This window comes from Drosophila mauritiana, chromosome X (assembly GCF_004382145.1).
Source record: "Drosophila mauritiana strain mau12 chromosome X, ASM438214v1, whole genome shotgun sequence".
In the NCBI taxonomy this organism is placed as follows: Eukaryota; Metazoa; Arthropoda; class Insecta; order Diptera; family Drosophilidae; genus Drosophila; species Drosophila mauritiana.
Window position 1 is genome coordinate 17,128,773 of NC_046672.1, and position 20,876 is coordinate 17,149,648.

Below are 20,876 nucleotides of genomic sequence, written 5' to 3' on the forward strand. Positions count from 1 at the left end.
CCATGGAAATAACTCCCAAGACTTAATGTTAATAACTTCACAGAATTATGACTTATTAAGTGAAACGTCTTTTATATTGGTATTTTCATTTTCTTTATTGTTTTACTTTTATTCTGCATATAATATTACTTCATCTTCTTCTTAATTCGTTTTTTTCTCTTGGATTTGTATGTCGCCTCATTGCACTAAAAATGTTTGTTGCCCTCTCTTTCTACGCCGTGTTGGCGATACCTATTGCCACCTCGCTCTAACGCACTTAAACGCAAAATTATACAAATATGTAAAAAGAAATTGAACAAACACGCATGTTGGAAAAACACATAAACAAAGGCAGCTTACGATTACTTGCAAAAAAATGTATAGTAAATATAAAATTAGTTACTCTGTTTTCCTCGACTTCTTTTGTTTCTGAATATTCCCCATTCCTGATCTTCGTTCGTTATCTTTCTTTAGGCAACGCGTTTATGGAAAAATATATCGATTTATGTAAATTTATATGTTATGTATATAGACGCATATCGTAATCGTATATAAATATATATGTATATATATTACACAGTTAATTGTTTTCGTCGCAATGTTAATATTATAATTCTTTCTTAATCCTGCACAAGTAGCTTTTTTTCTTTCTCTTGTTTCACCATTCTTCTCTTTTAAGGATTTTAAGCGGAAAAAGCTAAACCTCTATTTATAAAATAAGGTTACAGTTGTATAATTTAACAATTGTTAAACAAAACTAATAAAGAAAAACCTCGCCGGGCTCGAAAACAGATGTGCGACACTCTAAAATCTGTTTGCTTAATTACAATAGGGGGAAACTCATACTCAATTATATAATATATAAATATATAATAAAAAAATTACAAAAAGTAATTGAAATAAAAAAAAAACACAAAAATGTATTGGTAGCGCAGGAAGGAACGCAATCGAATAGAGTTATTAGTAATTAGCGAATACGACAAATTTACGTAGTTCCCACTCTGTTTTTCCCTTTCAAAATCCCATCCTTTTGTTTATGTATAAATGAGTTGTGGCTATGGCGCCTAATTGCTGTTGCTGGCGGAGCTGTTGTGGTTGTTCTGGTCCACACTGTCCATGTTGGGCACATAGTCGAGGGCCATCATGCAGGCGAAAACGGTCATCACCATCTTCGGCTTCACCTCGGTGATGTCCTCGGGCAGGGCGTAGACACGGGCGCCGATCTTGCGAGCCATGGAGATGGCATACTTGGCATTGGCCAGGTTATCCTGCGGAATCAATAAGCGTTAGTTCAGCCTGCCACATTTCATGACATAGTCAGGACTCACCTCCTGTGTTCCGCTAGTGCGCACCAACTCGTAGTTAATGCTGCCCTCCTTGATGGCATCGATCAGATCGATCACTATCTTGCCATCGGCGATGGCCGGGTCGTTGAAGTTACGCAGCTGTGACTGTTTGCCAGCCTCCGACAGTCGGTTGTTCACCCACTGGACGATCTCCTTCTCGATGATGGGGTTGCCAGTGTTGGCCAAGCGGGACAGAATGGACAGGGTGTAGGCGCGCATAAGCTGCCAGATGAGAGCTGTAACAATGAGGTAGTTCAGAATTAGTAACATCCAAAAATACAATTAGAATAGCAATGCTTACCCAACGTCAGCGTTGCATTGCCATCGTTTAGATCCTGGCCTGCGATTCCGACCAGCGAGAATTTTAGCTGCTTGCCCAGATCCACCGCATAGTTGCAGTTCTCCAGCTTCTCCATGAACTTGCGCAGCGGGCTGAAACGCTTGTGCACACGGCTCCAGTTGACAATACCCGGCTTGATGACGTCGAACAGCTGGAATATGACCAGACCATCGGCCAAATCGGAGTACAGCCAGTTCACGTGCGGTGCCACGCCCATCGAGTTCATCCAGTTGCGGTAGGCTAGAAAAAATAGAAATGATTGGTGTAAGTTAAATATATTCAGAATATGTATATCACACCTAAGTATTCTAAGTAATCGTATTCTCATAAGTTTACATATTATATTCTTATATATATTCTTGTGATAAATGGTCTTAAGAGTTAAAAATGCTCTGTTTTTATGGCTTGCACTTCCTGTGTAAAGCTGATTGATAAGCATATATATTTATAATTGCTTTAATTATGCTATAAATGGCAGTCAACTTTGATTTCTTGTGTTTCATTTTCAATTAAATAAAAGCCTTTCAGCGGTATTTTGTAATGATCTTAGGTATGGCTAAATATTAAGTACTTACTCTTCTCTTCGCGCGTCTCCTCAATGGACTCGAGTCCCTCGATCTGCTCGGGCTTGTCCAATCCCGGATGGTTGTTGAACAGATTAGCCACGAAGGCCAGATTGAGTTTGTAAACGCCGTTGACGACATCCTGTGGCGTGAGGAAGCTGCGGCAGTTGAGCTTGGCGGCCTGCTGCAACATGATCTCTGCGCGCGACTGCAGATCGGATTCCCGCAGGGCATCCAGATTGACATCCGCATCATTGCCGGCAATTTGCTTCAGCAAATGAGAATAGATCTCGGAATCGACGATGTCCGACTGGAAGTTGGTGCACCGCCTCGAGATGCCGGCGCGCTCCAAATGATGGTTGACCCAGCGCAGGAGGATGGCCTCTGGCGACATCTTCATCAGATCCTCGAGACGTTCGTTGTCAAAGAGTAGGCCAGCCAATCCCGGACAGCTGTCCAGGGTGATGTGGCTGAACAGGCCGATGCGGATGATCTGCCAGAGAAGACCCAGCACCAGATGTGGCTTGCCCTTGGCCAGATCGTGGGCATCGATGTTTACGATGTTGCATCCAATCGCCTGGGAGGAAACCAAGGCCAGGGTCAAGTTCTCAAACTCCCGGTAGACGGTGAGGTTCTTCTTGTTGATCGCACGCTCATCGATTGTGTCCGGGCAGGAGTGGTTGATGATTTTGCACAGCAGAATACCATCCTTGATGCTCAGATACAAGCGTTTGCCCTCGCTATCGATGGGCAGCAGATGCTGCAGATCCTTGTCGTGGCCCAGATTCGAGTTGATCCAGTCGGAGAAGGCCAGCTGCTCCTCGAGGCGCACCGAATGGGTGGTGCCCTCCGACGAAATGCTCGACATGCCGCCCAGGGTCTCCAAGTTCTCCTTCTTGGAGACGACCGTCTTGAATGTGCTGGCCACATCCTTGCTCTTCAGGTCCAGGCACAGTGCCTCGAACTCCTCCAGATTCAATTTGCCCTGGAAGGCAGTCAGCTGTTTGCCCTTGTACTCGTCGATCATTTCGCGCACCTGGTAGCCGGCCAGCTTGAAGCCCACCTGGTTGAGGGCATCCTTTAGCTCGTGCAGATCGATGAAGCCATCCTTGTTGGCATCCAACTGCAAGAAGGAGAGGGATTTTACTTACTATTGGTTCAAAACAATTGTGCAAAAACTATTAGATCTAGACAGTTTTCATTAACATTGGCATAAACATTATTGACCTTTCTTAGGCATAAACCCAATTTCTGGCCTTCTCGGAACTCAAAATGAATAAGGGGCACACCAATACAAATTGAGTAGAGGAAATATCCATGAGTAATCCCCGGTCATGAGTAAGTTGTCCGCCGCCTATTGCCACGATCGATCTGTGAGTCATCAATCAAATCCGAAAGCCCAACACACAGCCGCATTCCAGTGCCTCCACCTGTTTTATCTGCGGAATTCGGTATGCAAAGTGCTATATTCCATCTCCAGCAACCTTATCGCTATATTGTCTGTGTGCCAGCCTTATCGAATTTAATTTCCATTTTTCAGTTTCCAGTTCGAGGGGTCCTATCTTCCACCTAACTGACATATTCGCTGATTATCGAAAAATTGTTCGCTTCAATTTATGCAGTTCAAAAGCGTGAGTGGGCGCCACAGAAAATAAGAGAAAATATACAAAAAAAAAGAAAACTAAAGAATTGAAAACCTGAAAAAATGAATCAGTATGTAAACACTTGAGATTCGGACACTACTTGATTATTTCTTGCAAAATTCAATGACTAAGAGGTGGCCACATTAAATACTGATTTTAATTCAGCTGGGATTCCTTTAACAGATTTACATATAAGAGCTATATAATTAAACAAACCAGGCAATTTGATATATCATTATATGGGTTTCACAACTTGACTTAAATTTATTAGTCATATTTAATGGTTAAACGCGATTTTTGGTCAATATGCTTGAAATATTTTAGATTAGATAAGCTTTTATTGTTGGCATCGAAGGCAAATATTTATGTTTATGGTTTAAGTTGTTACAAAATGAAAAATTAACCAATTGCGAACCCGTTTGTTTAAAACTATTACAGCATTGAAAAACGTTGGCTGCTCTATGTTGCAGTGTATAATATCTTTTTAAACCTACTGACAAACTAACCTAACTCAATACTATTAATGTTAAATTGTTTGGAAACATAACATTTTAATCTGTAATAATGTCGTATAAGTACTTTTTTTGAATAAAATATAATACTTTTGGAATTTGGTTTGAAAATATTCCCATTTTATATGTTCGATCTTTCACATAAAATCATATTGCAGCCTAGTCCTCAACTAAGCCAGTTTAATATGCTCAAAGTTAGTTTTGCTCCAAATTGTTGCGATTTCCAAATATCGAAATTGGTGAAAACCCAAGTATTCAGCCGGACGGTATAATAAAAGGTTCGACATTTTCGCCATATTCGGTGTGCGAAATAGGACAAATCCAAGGGGAAGAGGGCCAGTTGGATCGGCTGATATACTGGACTGTGGAATTTATGGCTCACTGGTTGGTAACTCGGTTTAGTAGTGGTGCGTTGATTGCTCCGCTTTTGCTGTTTGTCGATAAGATAAATTTCTGTGCGCCAAAAAGCGAACATAAAAAATCGAAAGCAGCACACGATTACGTGTATGGTAATGATATGATAGGTGGTTCGCGGGTTTTCTAGGGGGGAAAGCCGTTAAGCCAACGAGGGTGTTGTCCTTGGCCAAAAGAGAGACTATCAAGCGGACTGATAGCTGGTATATTCTTTTGGCCAACATTTGACTGACATCGAACGGAAGTGATTCTGATTTTCGCCATATTTTCGGGGGGTTTTCTGCAGTGGGTCAGTTGGGAGCGCGTGCTCTTTATCGGAGGTGTTCACTGTAAAGGCCCCTCTTATGGGCATTGGGCATTGGTATGCGTGTCACCTGTCGGTGTTATCGATTAAAAAGCCATAAAGTGCTCCGAGAAAAATTGATAGGGAAGAAAAATAAAGAGGGCGAAAAAAAAACACCGACACACCAAAATCGAGAGGGAGTGATTACGTGAATTGTGGGTAATAAAAAATTCAAATTTGATGTTTTAAAGGCTGTTCAACTCAAGACTCTAAACGATGTTTTAAATTGTGAGCTATTTGATAATTAACATCCGTCATAAATTTTTCAAAGATGCTTTAATGCGGTATCTTCCTATTATGCGTTCCTAATTGCTTATTCTTGTATGGTATAGTTGTTTGCTTTAGCGGTTATCCACTGTAGTCGACATCGTGGCGCCACCTACGTTGGGAATGAGCTCCTCGAGATTCTGCTTGAACTCCTGAACCGTTTGGTGCTGCTCCACGTTGAGAATATCGGCCATTATTCCAATGTATATTTGCACGCGGAATTAATTTTATTATTTACGATATTCCTTCTGGTTTTCGTTGCGAAAACAAACAAACAACAAAAAATTAATTGATTTGCACACAGTAAGTACACAACACACGCACAAACGCGGCAGAAAGAGCGCACCACCGAGCGGAAGAGATCTCCAATTGATCGAGAGAGAGCGAAAGAAAGTCGGCGCGAGAGAGCGGAAGAGAGAGCCAAGGATGCGAGCTTTAATTAAATAATTCTTGTAACTACTCCTGCTTTCTTTCTCGTTCTTCGTTCTTCTTTCTTTTTTGGCTGATTCGCTTTCCACGAGCTATTGTTGAGTACTAATTGAGTGGTTCAGCGGAACGGACTATTTATGCTTTTTCTTTTATCAAAAAAAAAAAAAAAAAAAAAAAACAGGCAAAAAACCGCACTCCAATCGAACGAACCCTTATCAGTAAATGAGAGAGTAAAAGAGGGGAGAAGCCGTGAAAAGAGAGGCAGAATAACACCTTTAGAAAACGCGTCATCCTATATCGCTAAAAAAGCTACGATAAAAAGTTACTTAGTTTCAAAAACTGCAAAGTAAAAGGTTCAGTAAATGTGCAGAAATCATCTATAAAGAAACGTTGTTAGGTACATCATTTAATTTTCTCCTGGAATGGATAAGATCCAGTCTCCTCCTTACATTATTTCTTTTAATGATACTAGCCACTCTCTTTCGTTCTTTCTCAGGTTCAACAATACAGCAGGGTTGCCAAATCGCCTTAGAATGCAGGGTGATTATAACATACCATTGTTTATCGCCGCATAATTTAAAATACTTCTCCTAATCTCTTATTTGTTTATAATTTTTTACATTTGAATATATCATTAAACCGTACACCATGAATGTACAAACGTGACGTAGAACAAGTGATTCAGCTTGTAAGGAATTGGGCAAGCTGTATGAATCCTCGGCTGGTATAAATGAATGTAAAAACTTATAGTTTAAATTTCCATTGATTCACTTGTCAATTTCCGGTCTCTGCCGTCACGTGGCAACCCTATTCGCAACAGTCTCAAAAGTCCGAAATCGCTTTCAACAAATTGCTTACGCATCGAAAAGTTTTCGATTAAATGCAATACCACTTGGCGGGTGAACTTATAGAGAGATAATGGGAAAAATGAGAGTAAAAAGTACCTGAGAGAGGAACACGGTATTTAAACGTAATTGGTTTTTTAATAGCCATTGTATCAGCGAGGGAATTATGTGGCAATTGTCATTTCGGTTAGGTTATAACTTGTACAACATAAATCTAATTCCAGCCAAGATAATAAAAGTTCGAAGCGCGATAAGACAAGGAAATGCGACAATAAACGTTTAGGACTTCCTTTGAACATAAAAAACAAGGGGGTTAACGTAAAACTATTAAGGATTTTGTGTACAGATGACTTCTTTTCGCTACGTGGTTGTCAATAGCGTAAAAAGTCCTCAAAGACTGCCAAAATATCTTTAAAGAATACGCTTTGCAGATAATAAAAATCGAATAGTCTAAGAGCACATTTTCCTCCAGTGTAGTTATGCACAGTGGCCAGTATTATCGATCAGTTACTCGCGATGACTAATCGCTGGACATACAAAGGCTTTTTTTGTTAGCTTGTAAGTGTCGCCACTCCTCGATCGACCGATATATCGGATCAAAGAGAATAAACGCAGCTGAGCAAACGCATCTTTTATTATAAAACAGTTTTTGTTACATAATACTATCCACAACTTTGAGCAAGAGCAGCTCGGCTTAGTAATATAGTTAATGCTATCAGATTGGTTGAAATGCATTCTTCGAAAATGTTGTACTAAGTACATATATATTTATAATAACTCTATTTGATATATGTATGTAAATCTATCGGTCGTTAACCTTTTTAAATAGTTTAGTGTTTCCCCTCGATAATTACTCCAAATTGACTGCAATAACTTAACAAATATTTACCTCATAAGATGAGTTTATTGTACTTCAATTCAAAAATATATTGCACTTAATTAGCACCTGTAGTACGCCCTCCATTTCATTGAATTGAACGCGTTCATTTACATATTTGAATTTGTTAAAAGCCACTTTGAAGTATCTTCTTTAGTGGCAGTAAGAAATCAAACACCAGAACCGCACACGCCTGACCCCAAGCAACTTTCTACGGGTTCACTTTTGGTGTCACCGATGTTTGCCAACCCTTCACCTATGTATGTACACTCGAAGAAAAGGACATTAAACAGCAAGCTGTTTATATTTCATATACTTATATGTAGTTTTCCTAAAAAGATTATATTATTATATATATATATATTTAAAACGTTTTTATCTAATAGCTAGTTTTATTTGTCCAAGTGTAAGATTTCTTTTTTTTTTAACCCAGAAGAGAACCTAGGCGGCAATCATAATTATGACAAACAACGCGCGAAATTTTTGTTAATGAACGTTTTTCCTTGTATATTTTTGTTTATTTTTTCAGTTTGTTGTTTTTATTTTTTTCGAGCGTTAATGTTTGCGCCGCTATTCGGAGCTTAGTCACTGTCATTTAAAGGCAATTTACAGCAAATGAAGTTCATTAGCAGCGGCAAAAAATTCGAGAAAGAAGCAATAACAATATGCTATGCGGTCTTTATAGTTTTTAAAGTTTTGTTTGCCGCGGCTTTTAGGGGGAAATTGTTTGAGTGACGTAATTGTAGATGTCACCTGGCCGAGAAAACGGAAAACATCAAGTATTTGTGCCAGTTTTTTCGCTTTCGTTGAACCGGTTTTCGAGTCCAAAAACTGTCATTTCGTATGCCCGGCACGACAAGTGGAATTAGCCTAGCTTTTGCATATCAAGTAATGCCGTGCGATAGTGCAACTACGGTTTTTTAGTCCCCCCCATCCAACCCATTCCACCCACTTTTTCAGTGTGTCGCGACCTCGACAACAAAGGCAGCATTACATCAACATCAGCAGCAACAATAAAAAGCATACACACAAATAAACAGCAACAATACAACGCGCGCTGATTAAACGTGAGTCAACGTTCAGCATTCGAAACATGTTAATCAGCATTGTTTGATAGATACTCATACCGCTTTATGCATAAGACCCCCAAATGTATCCACAAAGTACCCAAGTGCCCCTCCTTTGACCCCGCTGCTGCCATGGAGGTCGAAGTGGGCTATAAGAAGTGGCTGTTCGAATCGAATCGAATACACAGGCAAGGGAAATCAATTGAACAAAAATTAATAATGCGCCCATGCCTATGCCGATGTTGGCGATAATAATGATGATATGCTAGATAGTTGTTTACCGTTGCACGGCCGTAAAAAAGACCACCAATAGATACTTTACGAGCGCACACCCCACAAAAGTGGCAACTAGAATATTGTATTTATTTCAGCACATAAACATACGTGCTTATCCAGTGCATTTTTGAGATACAATTAAAGCAATAACGACTTTAACAAAGCAAAATACCACTGATCTACTAAATAATTTTGAACTCTTTGATGATGCTATAATATAAATATTTACCCAAATATTATCATTTTGCATTTATTTCATGAATTAAGTTCAAATCTTTTCATTATACTAGATAATCGATCTTATGTATTTATCCTTGTATTGAAAGAATACTAAACAACTTTTCAGCCTTCTGAAATCTTTAAAATCATACCATATCCCATTTTTACGATCACTACCGATTTCTGAAGATTGAAAATCATATCATACCCACTACTGAAGATTGCAAATCATACAAAACGCATGCTCAAGCTTGAAAAATCATACCCATTGTAATGACTCATTGCACCACGCTGCATCAAAGTTCGAATATACTTCGAATAAAAACAACCCCAAAAAAGAAACACTGTTCAAAACTTTTGTCGCCTGGCGTGTCAATCGGTGTCAGTGCGTTACTTTTCGTTTCTCTTGGCGTTGTTGTGGTTTTTTTTCGTATCTGTTGCTGTTTTTCTGGTTGTTTGCCGGTCGTTGTTCGCATTCAACTTGGGCTTCGTTGTCGTTTTTAATACTTTTTTTTCGACGTTGTCGCAGTCAATTGAAATTTGTAACACGTAGAGTAATCTTTGAGTCTTCGCTTGTCTGCGATTACTCGCAACTTTGAGTGTAGTAAATATTTATGTAGAAATTGCAGTGTGTCCAGCCAGCGCACGCACAAAAAAAAATCTGTTAAGTAATTTGTATAATCAGCAGTGACACATATCCGCCAAGTAGACGGAGAGTCCCTCGCCAAGTTGTGGGCGTGGACCGGAGAAGACAGTTAGCCGGTAAGATAATAGTAATGCTGGTTGAGGTCGAGGGCTTTATTAGATGGTCGCATGTAAAGCGTCATCAAATAAAATTGAAGTCTTCTAAAGTCATCACAAATAATAAATATTAGCTAATAAAACAAATACGAAAACTTTGAAGTATATCTTTGAGAAATCATGATGCATGATATGTGTTTCTTACCAAACAATACATTTTATCCGATATACCGCTTATTTACTATATCTAAATATACATAGAATTTCCCAAAAATGAAGAACAGATTTGGGTTTTATAAAAGTTTTTAGAATAACTTTATTATCTGACCTGAGAGAAATTTTTTTTTTTTGTTACTATTTTCTTATCCTCCACTATATGTACGTAAAAATGTCAGATCCGCTTCCTTTTGCCACAGAGACCCGCCCTGCCGACTGATTACACTTTCGCGAGTGATATATAATATGGGTATTAGTCAGGGGCGAGGATAAATTACCAGGGCTGAGTCATAAAAGCCACTCGCCAATTAGGCGAGCGAACACCCTCAATGGATTGAAACAGACGCCACAGCATATCGTATGAAACAGTCATTGATAAATTAAGTGGGCTTGAATTTAAGTTTCGCTTTCTTTTAAAGGTTTCTTGCCCTAACAAAAATTAGAGGACCTATTTAAATGTCACTCAAAAACTGGAACAAAACACTACAGACGATTAAAGAGATTCTTGCAAATATAATATTTTAACTATTCTATGTTCCTTCCCAATTAGATCTTCCTTGAATTTCAAAATTTTTCCAACATAAGAGTTAATTTTTTTCAGTGCCCTGGTTATTGAAGTACATCGCATTGTGGCCACTCAATTGTGCCGCTAAAGAAGCGTTTAGTTCGGCTAATGAACTAGTTCCCCGCGCTCCGTTGTGGGTGTTAATTGTATTGGCCGCGCCCCAATGATTTCCCACAGCAAACAAAACAGTGTTTCGTCAAGTGTATAGAGCACGCGACTACCACTACGAGCGATCTGTGAAAGTCAACGCTGCACTTCATTATGACAAATTTACAGTTAATCAGCGACACAAAAAGCACTGTGGAAAATGGGCAGTGGGAATATGTGGAAAAAGGGGGAAAGGCAAGTAGTAACACTCCGGTAAATATTGGAAATGAGCCACTAAATCATCCGTGTCTCTATTTACAATACCCGTATCCATATCCATATCCCCCGTTTTTCCCTCTCCCTCTTCCTGCCTCTTTCTTTCTGACAAGTGCCAAGTGAAAACCGAAAATGGCAAAAACTGATAAAAAGAAATGACAAACAATCCGACGCTGCCCCCAAAAGGTAACCGGCCAGAGTTCAACAAACCCGGCACGCAAAAAAACAATTCGAAAACAACGAGGGAGGCGCCCAAAAATGGTATCCGGGATTTGAATACCCTTAAGGAGAGAATTCCATTAGAATTGGTCATCTATTCGAAATTTTGTACATCATATCTCTGCATCGATTGACAAATTGTTACTTTATGTTAGTTATTACACAAAGCAAACAAGTTGTATAAAAAAATTACTCCAAGCGAGGGTATTAAAACGAAAGGAAATGCAGTGCGTCAACTGGAGAAAAAGGACAACCAAATAAGCTAGAGAAAAAGTTGTAAAGTGAGGGAGAGGTTGTCTTGATGCAGCTGCAACGTATCGCACATAAAATGCAATCAACGCATTACGAACACTTTCACTCTTGATAGCCATGCACAGTGTAACTATGCGGATTTCCAAAACAAATGATAAATGATATAATACTGTCATTTTACACAAGTGTCTTTTCACAGTTTGGTGAGCAATTTGTGTTGATTTAATACGCAAATTCTGAAAACGACATTTTAAATGGCTCTCAAATAATTGCCAACATTCGATTTGTTTGCTTCCCAATCACGTAACACTTACGTGTTCCATGGACTTTATAAGCACACAATCTTCGGATCGAATGATATCATCGCTGTTTGATCACGACCCACTGTGCGGCACGACTTTTGATGGACACTGTGTGCCGGTTGTATGTTCGGGTATTCAAAACTCTTTGGCATGTGCATTAAAATGACAAAGAAATTAAAAACGAAATAAATAAAGAAAGCGTTTTTAGCGTTAAGTGCCCGGAGTAGCCTGCACTCAAAATGCACTTGAGGGCCCCAAACAATGTTGATAAAAGCCAAGCTGCAGCAACATCCCCAAGAATAATATATTCGGAAAAGACAATAATAAGTGTTGTTTTTTGTGTGAATGGGAGCACACCAGTAAAAGCAGGAAAAAAAATGCCGGGAGAGAAAAAACAGCAGCAGCCGAAAGACCTAATAAACGCAGCCAAATGAATTATGTGCCTGCCCATCAACTTTTGAAAACAGCAACATGCAATGCAACAAAGGCGGCACACACTTGCGCCCAAGATAATAGCATCTATAGAGCCATAAATCGAGGAATAGGAAAGGTGTAAAATCGAACATAACTGCAGTTTAATGCCAAAAGATTTGGACTCTCAATACGGCTTACTCATAAATCTGCTAAAAATAGCGTACTAATGTATTCATCGAAATGCTTTAATTTTTACCGTCATTGTTTATCAAGTATGCAAGCTCGATAAACCATAAAAACACATTGCATATCTCCTTCACATCGGGGCACTCAAAATGCGGGGCTTTGCGGCAATTAACACTGACACTCCCACGCAGAAGCAGAAACCGAAACAGAAACAAAAACACTGGAAGAATGGGAAAGAAACACAGAAACCAGAGACGAAAACGAAAGACAAACAAAAGCAGCGCTTTGTATGTGGGTGTGGCAACACTGTCTTGCTGCTTGACAAGAGCAAATGGCAACAATGTGCCACTCAGATGCGATAGGCAATCATCCTGAATCCGGATTCTCAATACTCTGAACCATAATACTTTTACGTTTATATAATATAATATAGCTTATATTTAATTCAAATTTTAATCGCCATATAGCTACTGAACAATAACGATTAGTTTATCACCCTAATATGGAAGGGGAAACCGATGTGTTGCCTAATTTGTAATTAGTCACCCACTAGCAATTTTAACAATATTAAATAGAGTCCCCGTGGGATAAACAAGTTTGTTTACCATAGTTTTAATATCAGACTTCATTGAGTGAATAAAAAGAGCTCGGAATTGTTCATTTTGAATTGTACAATTTTTTTCATGATATTAGTCATCGCAGCATCCAACAACAATAGTGGAACAACGAAAACAGATTTCAGCTTTCAAGTGTCAATCAGTGCAGCGATTGTTCCCCGCCCACACAACTCCCACCCATTGTATGTATGTGCCTGGTTCAGTAGTGTTTATCCTGATCTCGTTTGGAATCAGCTTCTTGCAAATCGTTCTGTTGGCCACGCAGATCTATTCCGAGCACAATGGACCCACATTGTTCGACCGATTAACGGCCAAAGACGCGTGCGACGGCAGTCGACTTAAATGGTACACTGAGATAAAATGTGGTGTTCTTTAGTAATGCTCATTTTTCAATGAGATTCAATATATTTAAGGGGGATTTTTAAAACATGATTGGATACTTTTTTTTGCCTGCATTCCTTTTTCGTTGGCAGTTGCAATCAAGCAAGGTTTTTTAATGCCTTCCAGCATATACGGATTTTATGGCCTGCACTCGAAGCAATTGCAGCGTGGGCGTTTATAATATTCCTTATTTTTGGTTTCGGAATTGCCGGGAATTACGAGCTCAGCGAAAAGTCAAATGCCAAATGCAGAGCGGGATTCAAACAGTCGGGCGAGCGAAAATCAGCAAGAAACAATTGTAAACAATTAAGTGTGTGCATAAAATTGAACGAAAATTGCTCGACTCCTGTTGCCCCCTGAACCAAGGTGACGAATGCACAGTGTGTCGAAAACTGCGAATTGTGGGTATAGAATGTTGCTTGTTTCTATATCTATAATGAATAGCAATGCTCAAAACTATAAATGTAACAAAGTAATAATAAGACTGACCAGTGAAAGATGTTGAATAACACCAAATAAACCCGTGCTATTTGTCGAGTTTCAAAGACTGGAAATACCGATGTAAGATTTTTGAATTAATTTCGTGGGCCAACCGCTTGCGACCCACTGTGCGACTTGTCTTGCGTTTGAGAGCAGATATCTGAATCTGAATTGAAGCTGCGACCGAGCTGAGACGTAGTTTTTCACGCTCTCCCGGTGACGGGGCTTGTATATATGTGCCCTGGCCTGTGATTTTTATATTTATTTTTAGTTTAAGCAGAAACTGGTTTTCCATGCTATTCCACCCCGCCCCCCCGCGAACCCCATCAAAAAAAGGGGTGGCAGCAGAGCGACTTTTACGTGGTGTCATGGTATGGAAATAAATGCACGTTATACGCTAACTTTATACCGCTGGCCTTGCCCAAATATTATTCTCGCGAAATTCGCAAGAAAGATTCGTTCGTCAAGTGAAAGATGATGGTTGGTTGGTCGGTGTCAACATTGTTGTTATTTTTTAGTTTGCTTTTAGCATTAGTCACTATGGGGGATGGGCAGCGACGCCGACTGCGGCATTGAACTTGCGTTTCTCCACGCATGCGCTGCTTTTATACTCGTAATGATTTCGTTTTGGGTTTTGCAGTTGCAGAGGGCTCCACCCAAAAACTAAGACAAAAAAGTGTTTTCTTCTGTAAACATTCAAGGGAAATTCTCGATGCACGATAAGAAATATTTGCATACTTTATCAAGGCGGTGACAAGACAAAGTAATGTGTCTACAGTGGAATTTAGTGATGCCGAGGTTTATCTATTATCATTTTTATGGTACATGGACAGTTTAAAAAGTGCAATATTTGTCAAAAGCTTTTGCATTCCAGTTTATCACAATACACAGAAATCAAAAACAAAAGTCTGTCTATAGTACAAATTAAAGTAAGTTGTTTTTCTTCTTGTTTCTCGTATTCTTGATAACGACTCTCCACTGTGCGAAGAGCGAGAGATAAGAGATGCGGGAAAGGGAAACTTGTTTGCTCATCTGCTGCCCCCTCCCACCCACATCCACGCACGCGCCCCTCTCCCTCGCACTGGCATATGCAGCAGCGGGCGCAGCGCATTAACCGTTAGCTAGCGATGCTTGTCTCTGCTTCTTTTCACGGTCTTTTCCAGTGGCGGGTCGAGGGGGGATTTTGAAGGGTTAAAGGACTCAGTTACTTTCTTAAGTATAATGCAAAATATGAACTCTGTTCTTTTACGATTTCCTCTTCTCTTCCACAACTTTCTTGTCAGCAGCCACATAAACACAAATTCATGAAGTCAGCTGATTATGTTTAGGGCCGCTCACGCTTTTATGATCTGCCATTCGTTTTACAATTCCCAATTTAACTAAGACCCCTTCAAGGTCCGCCTCTGTTCTTCTCCTGCTCCTGCTTCCCCCGCCACTGCTTCTTCTTCGCTTAAGTCCACTTCATGGGGGGTTGCTTTGCACTGTTGAAGGCCAGCCGCGCTGCCGGCTGCTCAGTCGGCGTCGGCGTCAGCGTCGCTGCTCCCCATTGTCAACGCCGACGCCCACATGCACCGCTTAACGGTTTTCTTCCTGCGCCTCATGCGTGCGTGTGTGTGTGAGTCATTCAATTTGAATTTCAACAATTTGCCACCTTCTACTCTTATTGATTGAATGTTGCTGCTGCCGTTTGCTGTTGCCATTGCTAACAACCATTTCGTTTTGTTGCTCTTTTTGTCATCTCACCTCTATGAATTTCTCCTTGATCTCCGCCTTTTCATCAATGGACAGCGTTTTTGTGAATTTGTTAAGTGTTGCCATTTTCGCTGCCTATGTGTGTGTGGTGTGCTGCTGCTGCTTTTCTTCTTTACTTTCTTAATTATTTATAACTGACGCCGCTGATTGGTAATTATTTTAAATAAATTTCCGTTTATAATCAATTTCGCTTTGTCGCCGTTTTCGCAGTCGGCGTTTTTCTTCTTTTTGCTCCTCTTCTTTTTTGTTTTACCGCGCGCTCCTTTTCCTATACGTATCTATGTATTTGTGCGTTTCTGTGCTAATATTCTTAAACTTCTTTTACTTTTTTCTTAACTTTTCACCCACACACTTTCGTTGCTGGTTTTGTTTGTTACTGGTTTTTACCAAAAAAAAAAAGATGAAGCCAGATTTAAAGCCTCCGTGTTGTTATTTACAACTTCAACCGAGCAAATTTTGTTTTCAAACGTTATTTAGCACGTCTGAATTCGGAATCGACCGGTTTGCTGTGCGTGCGAAGCGCTTTTGTTAGATGTTTAACAACAAACAGAAAACTAAATTGCAGGTTGTATTGTGAGAAATGAAAGAAGACAACGGAGCGAAAACAGTGTGCCCGTTTTTGGATTTGAAATCCTACAAATATACGGTAGTACTCGCCGCGATAGTTCCAAAACTGCGCACAGTATTCTATTTGAACTTAAATTTTCGCTAGAATATAAATACCTTTTAATGCATTTCTCATAGTAGACATCATATTGTTCATATTCAAGTTTAAGTTAAGTAAATTTAAGCTGGGTAGAGAATTTGAAAAAAGCTTAAAGCTGTTTGTGATAAGATTTGTGCGCAAGTTCCTTTTTTACATCTTACATGTGCGTCAAATTTTCGTTGGTGAGTTATATATGGAAGAACGGTGGAATTTGAATCATGGGACTTTTTCTATTTAGTTATTTTTTCTTTATTAGAAGGTAAATTTAAAAAAGATTTTTCATATCGCTGACGTAATTGAATTTTCATTTTTGGAATTCAGCTCCAAATAAATAAATAAAAAACGTCTCCACGTTCCATACGCCACCGTTCCTCAATCGTCGCTACCTCGTCGACACTAATTTTGCGCACATATTACAATGTTAACAAACATGAGCGTCTAGTATTTTCCCGCTATCGGGTGGTATTTCGAAGTCGGCTTGCTACGGTTCCTTTTGTTTGGTATAAAAGAATAGAACCGCCTGGTCACACCGGAGGGTCCAGTATTGTTGCCTTTTTATTTTATTGCCGCATTTCTTTCCTTCGAAGTGATCGCTTCTCGGCTTTCTTCGAGGTCACAGGTCACGCCAGCGGACGCTGGAAGCCGAAACGCCCCCCGTCTCGCCCCCTTGGCCATGGTGACCGTCGCTGTTGTTGTTTTTGTCGCCCTTTAAAACCAGCTGCTGCATCTGTGTGTGCGCGCGTGCTTGCGAGTATTTCCAACCGAGCGTGCGTCGGTGTGCGTGCGTGTACAAGTGCTCAAACAACAACAAAAGCGTAAAACGCATTTTCATTTGATTGCGATTTTGATTTGATATATTAATTACAGAAAGAAAGGGGGAGAAAGCAAACAAAGGAGACTAACTGAGAGAGAGAGACAGAGCGAGATCAAGACAGTGAGCGAGATGGATGTGGAGGAGAACTACGAGAACGCCGCCGAGATGCAGAACATGAACATGAATCTGAATCTAAATCCGAATCCGAATCCGAATCCAAATTCGGACAGCCAGCAGCAGCAGCAGCAGCAGCAACAACAGATGCAATGTGAACCGTTATTCGGGCTCACAACCAATACAACAACAACCACAAATCCCATGATGGCCATTCCCCTGCCCGCGCCCACCGGGCCGCACTCGGCTGCGAACATCAGTCCAAATTCGAATGCGAATCCCAACTCTAATCTGAGTCCCAGTCCATCCGCAACAACCGCTAACGCATCCGCATCCACGATCAAGTGTCTACCGACGAACGACTTCGATATCGACTCCCTGCTGCTGCAACAGTTCAGCTGTATGGGCACCACGGACCACGAAGACCTCATCAGCCAGTTTCAGAGCCTAATGAACAACCAGATGAATCGGGAATCAGCCAGGTTTTACCTCGAGATGAGTAACTGGTAAGGATATAGCTATATGTAAAAGATCTCGAATCCATTGTGCTCTAATATTCCAAATGGAGTTAGAACACAGAATGTTTCATAATCCATTGAATTTAAGCTTCTTCCCTGCGTTCTGGACATGTTACAGTCTTTATAAACTATATTTTACTTAAAGATGGGTTTATTAGTAATGATATATGTACTCAGAAATCCACATGGTACGATCATCATAGGTGATGTTTGATGCGAGGCCTTTTTCTTTTATTTCTAAACATATACAATTTAAAACAATGCATAATTATTGAATAATGAGCAACGCAAAAGTAGCGAATAATTTTACATTGCCTCCAGTTTGATAAATACACATTTATACACAAACGAAGGTTTTTCAGTTTGTCATGGTGATAAATAACATTTTATAAACTATAAACTGGAAAATTAAAGCGCCTTATCTCAAGAGCGACCCTAACTTTTCCAGAACTTCAAGAAGCGCTATAAAGTTAAAGATATCTCTTTGTAAATTAAATCTAGCTCCCAAGTAGTTCCGTGTAATAGGTGGAATATTGATTTCTGTAAGTAATTGGTCTGTAGTTCAGTTCTATTTAAAATTATATGATATGAATTGAACAAATATGCACATGTAGAGACATATTGTTAATAAACCAGTTGAATTTCGTGTTATTAATCCACATTTTTCACATTTACAGGAGCCTTCAGACGGCGGTGGGCTGCTATCTGGACTTCTGCAGTTTACAGTCGCTGCCCTCGATGAAGATCGTCCAGGAGAAGCAAGTGAATGCTCGGCAGCAAGCGTTTCAGCTGCAGAACGATGGCACCGAGCGCTGGCCGAACAACTGCTATCTGACCTCGCCCATCCAGACGCAGCGCATCAATGTGCCCGCCCTGCGTCCGGGCGAAACTTGTGATATCCTGGCCGACATGATGCCCACGCAGCCGCCGACCATGTGGCGGCTCTGCACTTCAAATGGCTGGTACTTTGGCGGTGAGCAACAGACAGCAATCGATCTTAGAACTAGAATCAACCGCTGAGCTAACAAAAACAGAAGTGTTGCAAGTAATTTAGTTTATAGAAGTATTCTGAATCCTCAAAGTAAAAAACGAAACTTATGAGCATGGGAATCAAGTACAAAAATTGGCAATACCTCTTATATATTTATTACTAATTCATAACTACTAACTTTATTTTATGGACGCAAACTATATGTAGAATATTAAGTTTAAGAACCCACAACTAATGTCCCATTTCAATGCATTTCGTTCGAACAGATGCCATTTGGATGATACCGCCCGGTACGCAGGCCAGCCAGGACGAACTGCAGCAGCGGATGGTGCAGCTGATCACGTCGGAGGTCAAGCCGGATATCTATCCGCAAATCAACATCGTGATAACCGCGCACACCCAATGAGCGCGGCGTCCAGCATCTAGCATTCGGCATCCTCCTCCGCTTTCGAGCGGGGTCTTCGGTCCCAAAACTCATCGATAGCATTTCATAAACCTGCGCGATATGACTAGAATTTCCCTTCTCCCCCTTTTTTCAAATGGACATACTGTTGTTCTCAGTAGTTGATTTGTATACAGGAAAAACTTTTATACACATTATTATGTAGTAGCCAACGCCATACATATACTACTCAACCCCATGTTTAACTAAAGTTTAGTTTGAGTTCGATTGCAGGACCCTTCGTTACTCCTCCCACTTTTCCCACTCCTTAATTTCGGTGTCAGACAGATCAGCTTTATATATATCGATATGTCGTGAACGGAGCGAAGAGTGTGCGGCAATAGGCAGAAATAAATTGAAATAAATTAAGTGAAAGTGAGAATAGGAATCGTGTGGCCACATTAAGTTCTTCTGATAGTTTTAGGCGGTACTGTTTTGTGTGCGTGCGATTGTTTAAATCATAATTGAACATTTTTTTTTTCTGTAATTTAAATTCCTATGTTTTGAGTAATCAAGAATTATAAAAGCTAAGAAAAATGTAACAAAATTAGACGTAAGTGTTTTATTGAGAAAAAATAAGAATGAAGCAGAAGGATTAAGAAAGTTGGTTGTCTTTTATTTTTGGGCGGTGGAGAAAAAGCTAATGTTAAAAGCTCAATTTTTAAATAATTTTAACTTTTTTTTCCAAATAACTACCATTGCGTTTAGTAATTTAAATTGTTTGTAGTTCATTAACTGAATTTATGGGCAGCATTGTTCTGTTTAGAAATCTCACTGGCAGCACTACGTTTATATATTTTCATAGATCTGGCACCGCTCTTCAAGAAAGGCCATTCCCACAAAAGCACAAGTTTTGAAACTTACCGCCCAATGCGTTTATCGAAGTAAAAACGCAATCAAATTGGAATATTTGAAAACTAAGAATTCAAGGAAATAATCCAAATTTGAATGCAAATCAGAAAATTTGAGAATTTCAAAGAAAAAAAAAATATACATAGTTTAGACAGCTGCTTATTTGATGTCTTATTCTGATCACATTATTTAATCCGATTATATATTACTTATATTACTTATGATTGCGACTATTTCCACGCCGCTGCTATTTTCTCCTTTTGGCTGCTGGTTTTGCATGGAAATTGTAATTGAGTCAAAAATGCAAAAATACAAAGAACACAATTACACACACACATTGGCATACAGATGGGATCAAGGGTCGTTCGTGCGTTGGCACGGAAATGAAATGCATTGAAACGGAAAAGAAAATTATAATCCGTCGAGGAATAACAGTAGCTACAACAGCAAGGACCCGGGTGTGAAGAGAGAACTTCGAGTGCCATTTTTAAATACCCTACTAAAATATAGTTCGTTTTCTTCAGACATAACTACGTGATGTCATTTTGAGCTCACCTTTTGTAAGTCGTCCAAAACTTGCAAATCCATGAACAATTTTAATGTTAAGAGTTTAAATCCTTTTACAAATCGAATAAATCGGTATTGGATTCTACTCGAATTATGGCCTCTTAATGCTAAGATTTGATTAGAGCATTTGAAATAAATCAGAAACTTAGAGACGAAGCAACCGAAATAAAGTGCCACTTTTCTATAGTTTTAAAACCCAAAAATGATTATCCAGATCCCGAATACCCTATCTCGCAGGGTATCACGTCGACAGCAACAGCACCG

General features: G+C 39.7%; 2 protein-coding genes across 4 annotated transcripts; one reads left to right on the forward strand and one right to left on the reverse strand.

Annotated features, from left to right (window-relative positions):
• Nucleotides 1-149: 149 nt before the first annotated feature.
• LOC117147068 (plastin-1) lies at nucleotides 150-16,197 on the reverse strand. Of its 2 annotated transcripts, none has more exons than XM_033313829.1 (5): nucleotides 15,600-16,197; nucleotides 2,241-3,351; nucleotides 1,627-1,905; nucleotides 1,308-1,561; nucleotides 150-1,247 (listed from the first exon to the last, which is right to left on the reverse strand). In XM_033313829.1, exons 1-5 carry the CDS (start codon nucleotides 15,672-15,674, stop codon nucleotides 1,044-1,046), a joined length of 1,923 nt encoding a protein of 640 aa, XP_033169720.1. In that variant the 5' UTR covers nucleotides 15,675-16,197; the 3' UTR covers nucleotides 150-1,043. The 2 variants fall into 2 exon arrangements, with proteins under 2 accessions (XP_033169720.1, XP_033169719.1); XM_033313828.1 differs by lacking the exon at nucleotides 15,600-16,197 and adding an exon at nucleotides 5,524-5,630.
• A 601-nt stretch (nucleotides 16,198-16,798) lies between these two features.
• On the forward strand, nucleotides 16,799-19,796 carry LOC117147811. 2 transcript variants are annotated; one of them, XM_033314865.1, is made up of 4 exons: nucleotides 16,799-16,850; nucleotides 17,182-17,748; nucleotides 18,438-18,733; nucleotides 19,018-19,796. In XM_033314865.1, the coding sequence occupies exons 2-4, from the start codon at nucleotides 17,258-17,260 to the stop codon at nucleotides 19,155-19,157; spliced, it is 927 nt and encodes a 308-aa protein (XP_033170756.1). In that variant the 5' UTR covers nucleotides 16,799-16,850; nucleotides 17,182-17,257; the 3' UTR covers nucleotides 19,158-19,796. The 2 variants fall into 2 exon arrangements, with proteins under 2 accessions (XP_033170756.1, XP_033170755.1); XM_033314864.1 differs by having other exon boundaries at nucleotides 16,823-17,129.
• The last annotated feature ends 1,080 nt before the right edge of the window (nucleotides 19,797-20,876 follow it).

Bases quoted from the DNA above. Each gene is read 5' to 3' on its own strand.
- LOC117147068 (XM_033313828.1), bottom strand. From the start codon at position 5,601: ATGGCCGATATTCTCAACGTGGAGCAGCACCAAACGGTTCAGGAGTTC. The intron at 3,352-5,523 runs GTAGGTGGCGCC...TCCTTCTTGCAG, and splicing joins TCGAGGAGCTCATTCCCAAC to TTGGATGCCAACAAGGATGG. The intron at 1,906-2,240 runs GTAAGTACTTAA...TATTTTTTCTAG, and splicing joins GGAGACGCGCGAAGAGAAGA to CCTACCGCAACTGGATGAAC.
- LOC117147811 (XM_033314865.1), top strand. From the start codon at position 17,258: ATGGATGTGGAGGAGAACTACGAGAACGCCGCCGAGATGCAGAACATG. The intron at 17,749-18,437 runs GTAAGGATATAG...TCACATTTACAG, and splicing joins TACCTCGAGATGAGTAACTG to GAGCCTTCAGACGGCGGTGG. The intron at 18,734-19,017 runs GTGAGCAACAGA...TCGTTCGAACAG, and splicing joins AAATGGCTGGTACTTTGGCG to ATGCCATTTGGATGATACCG.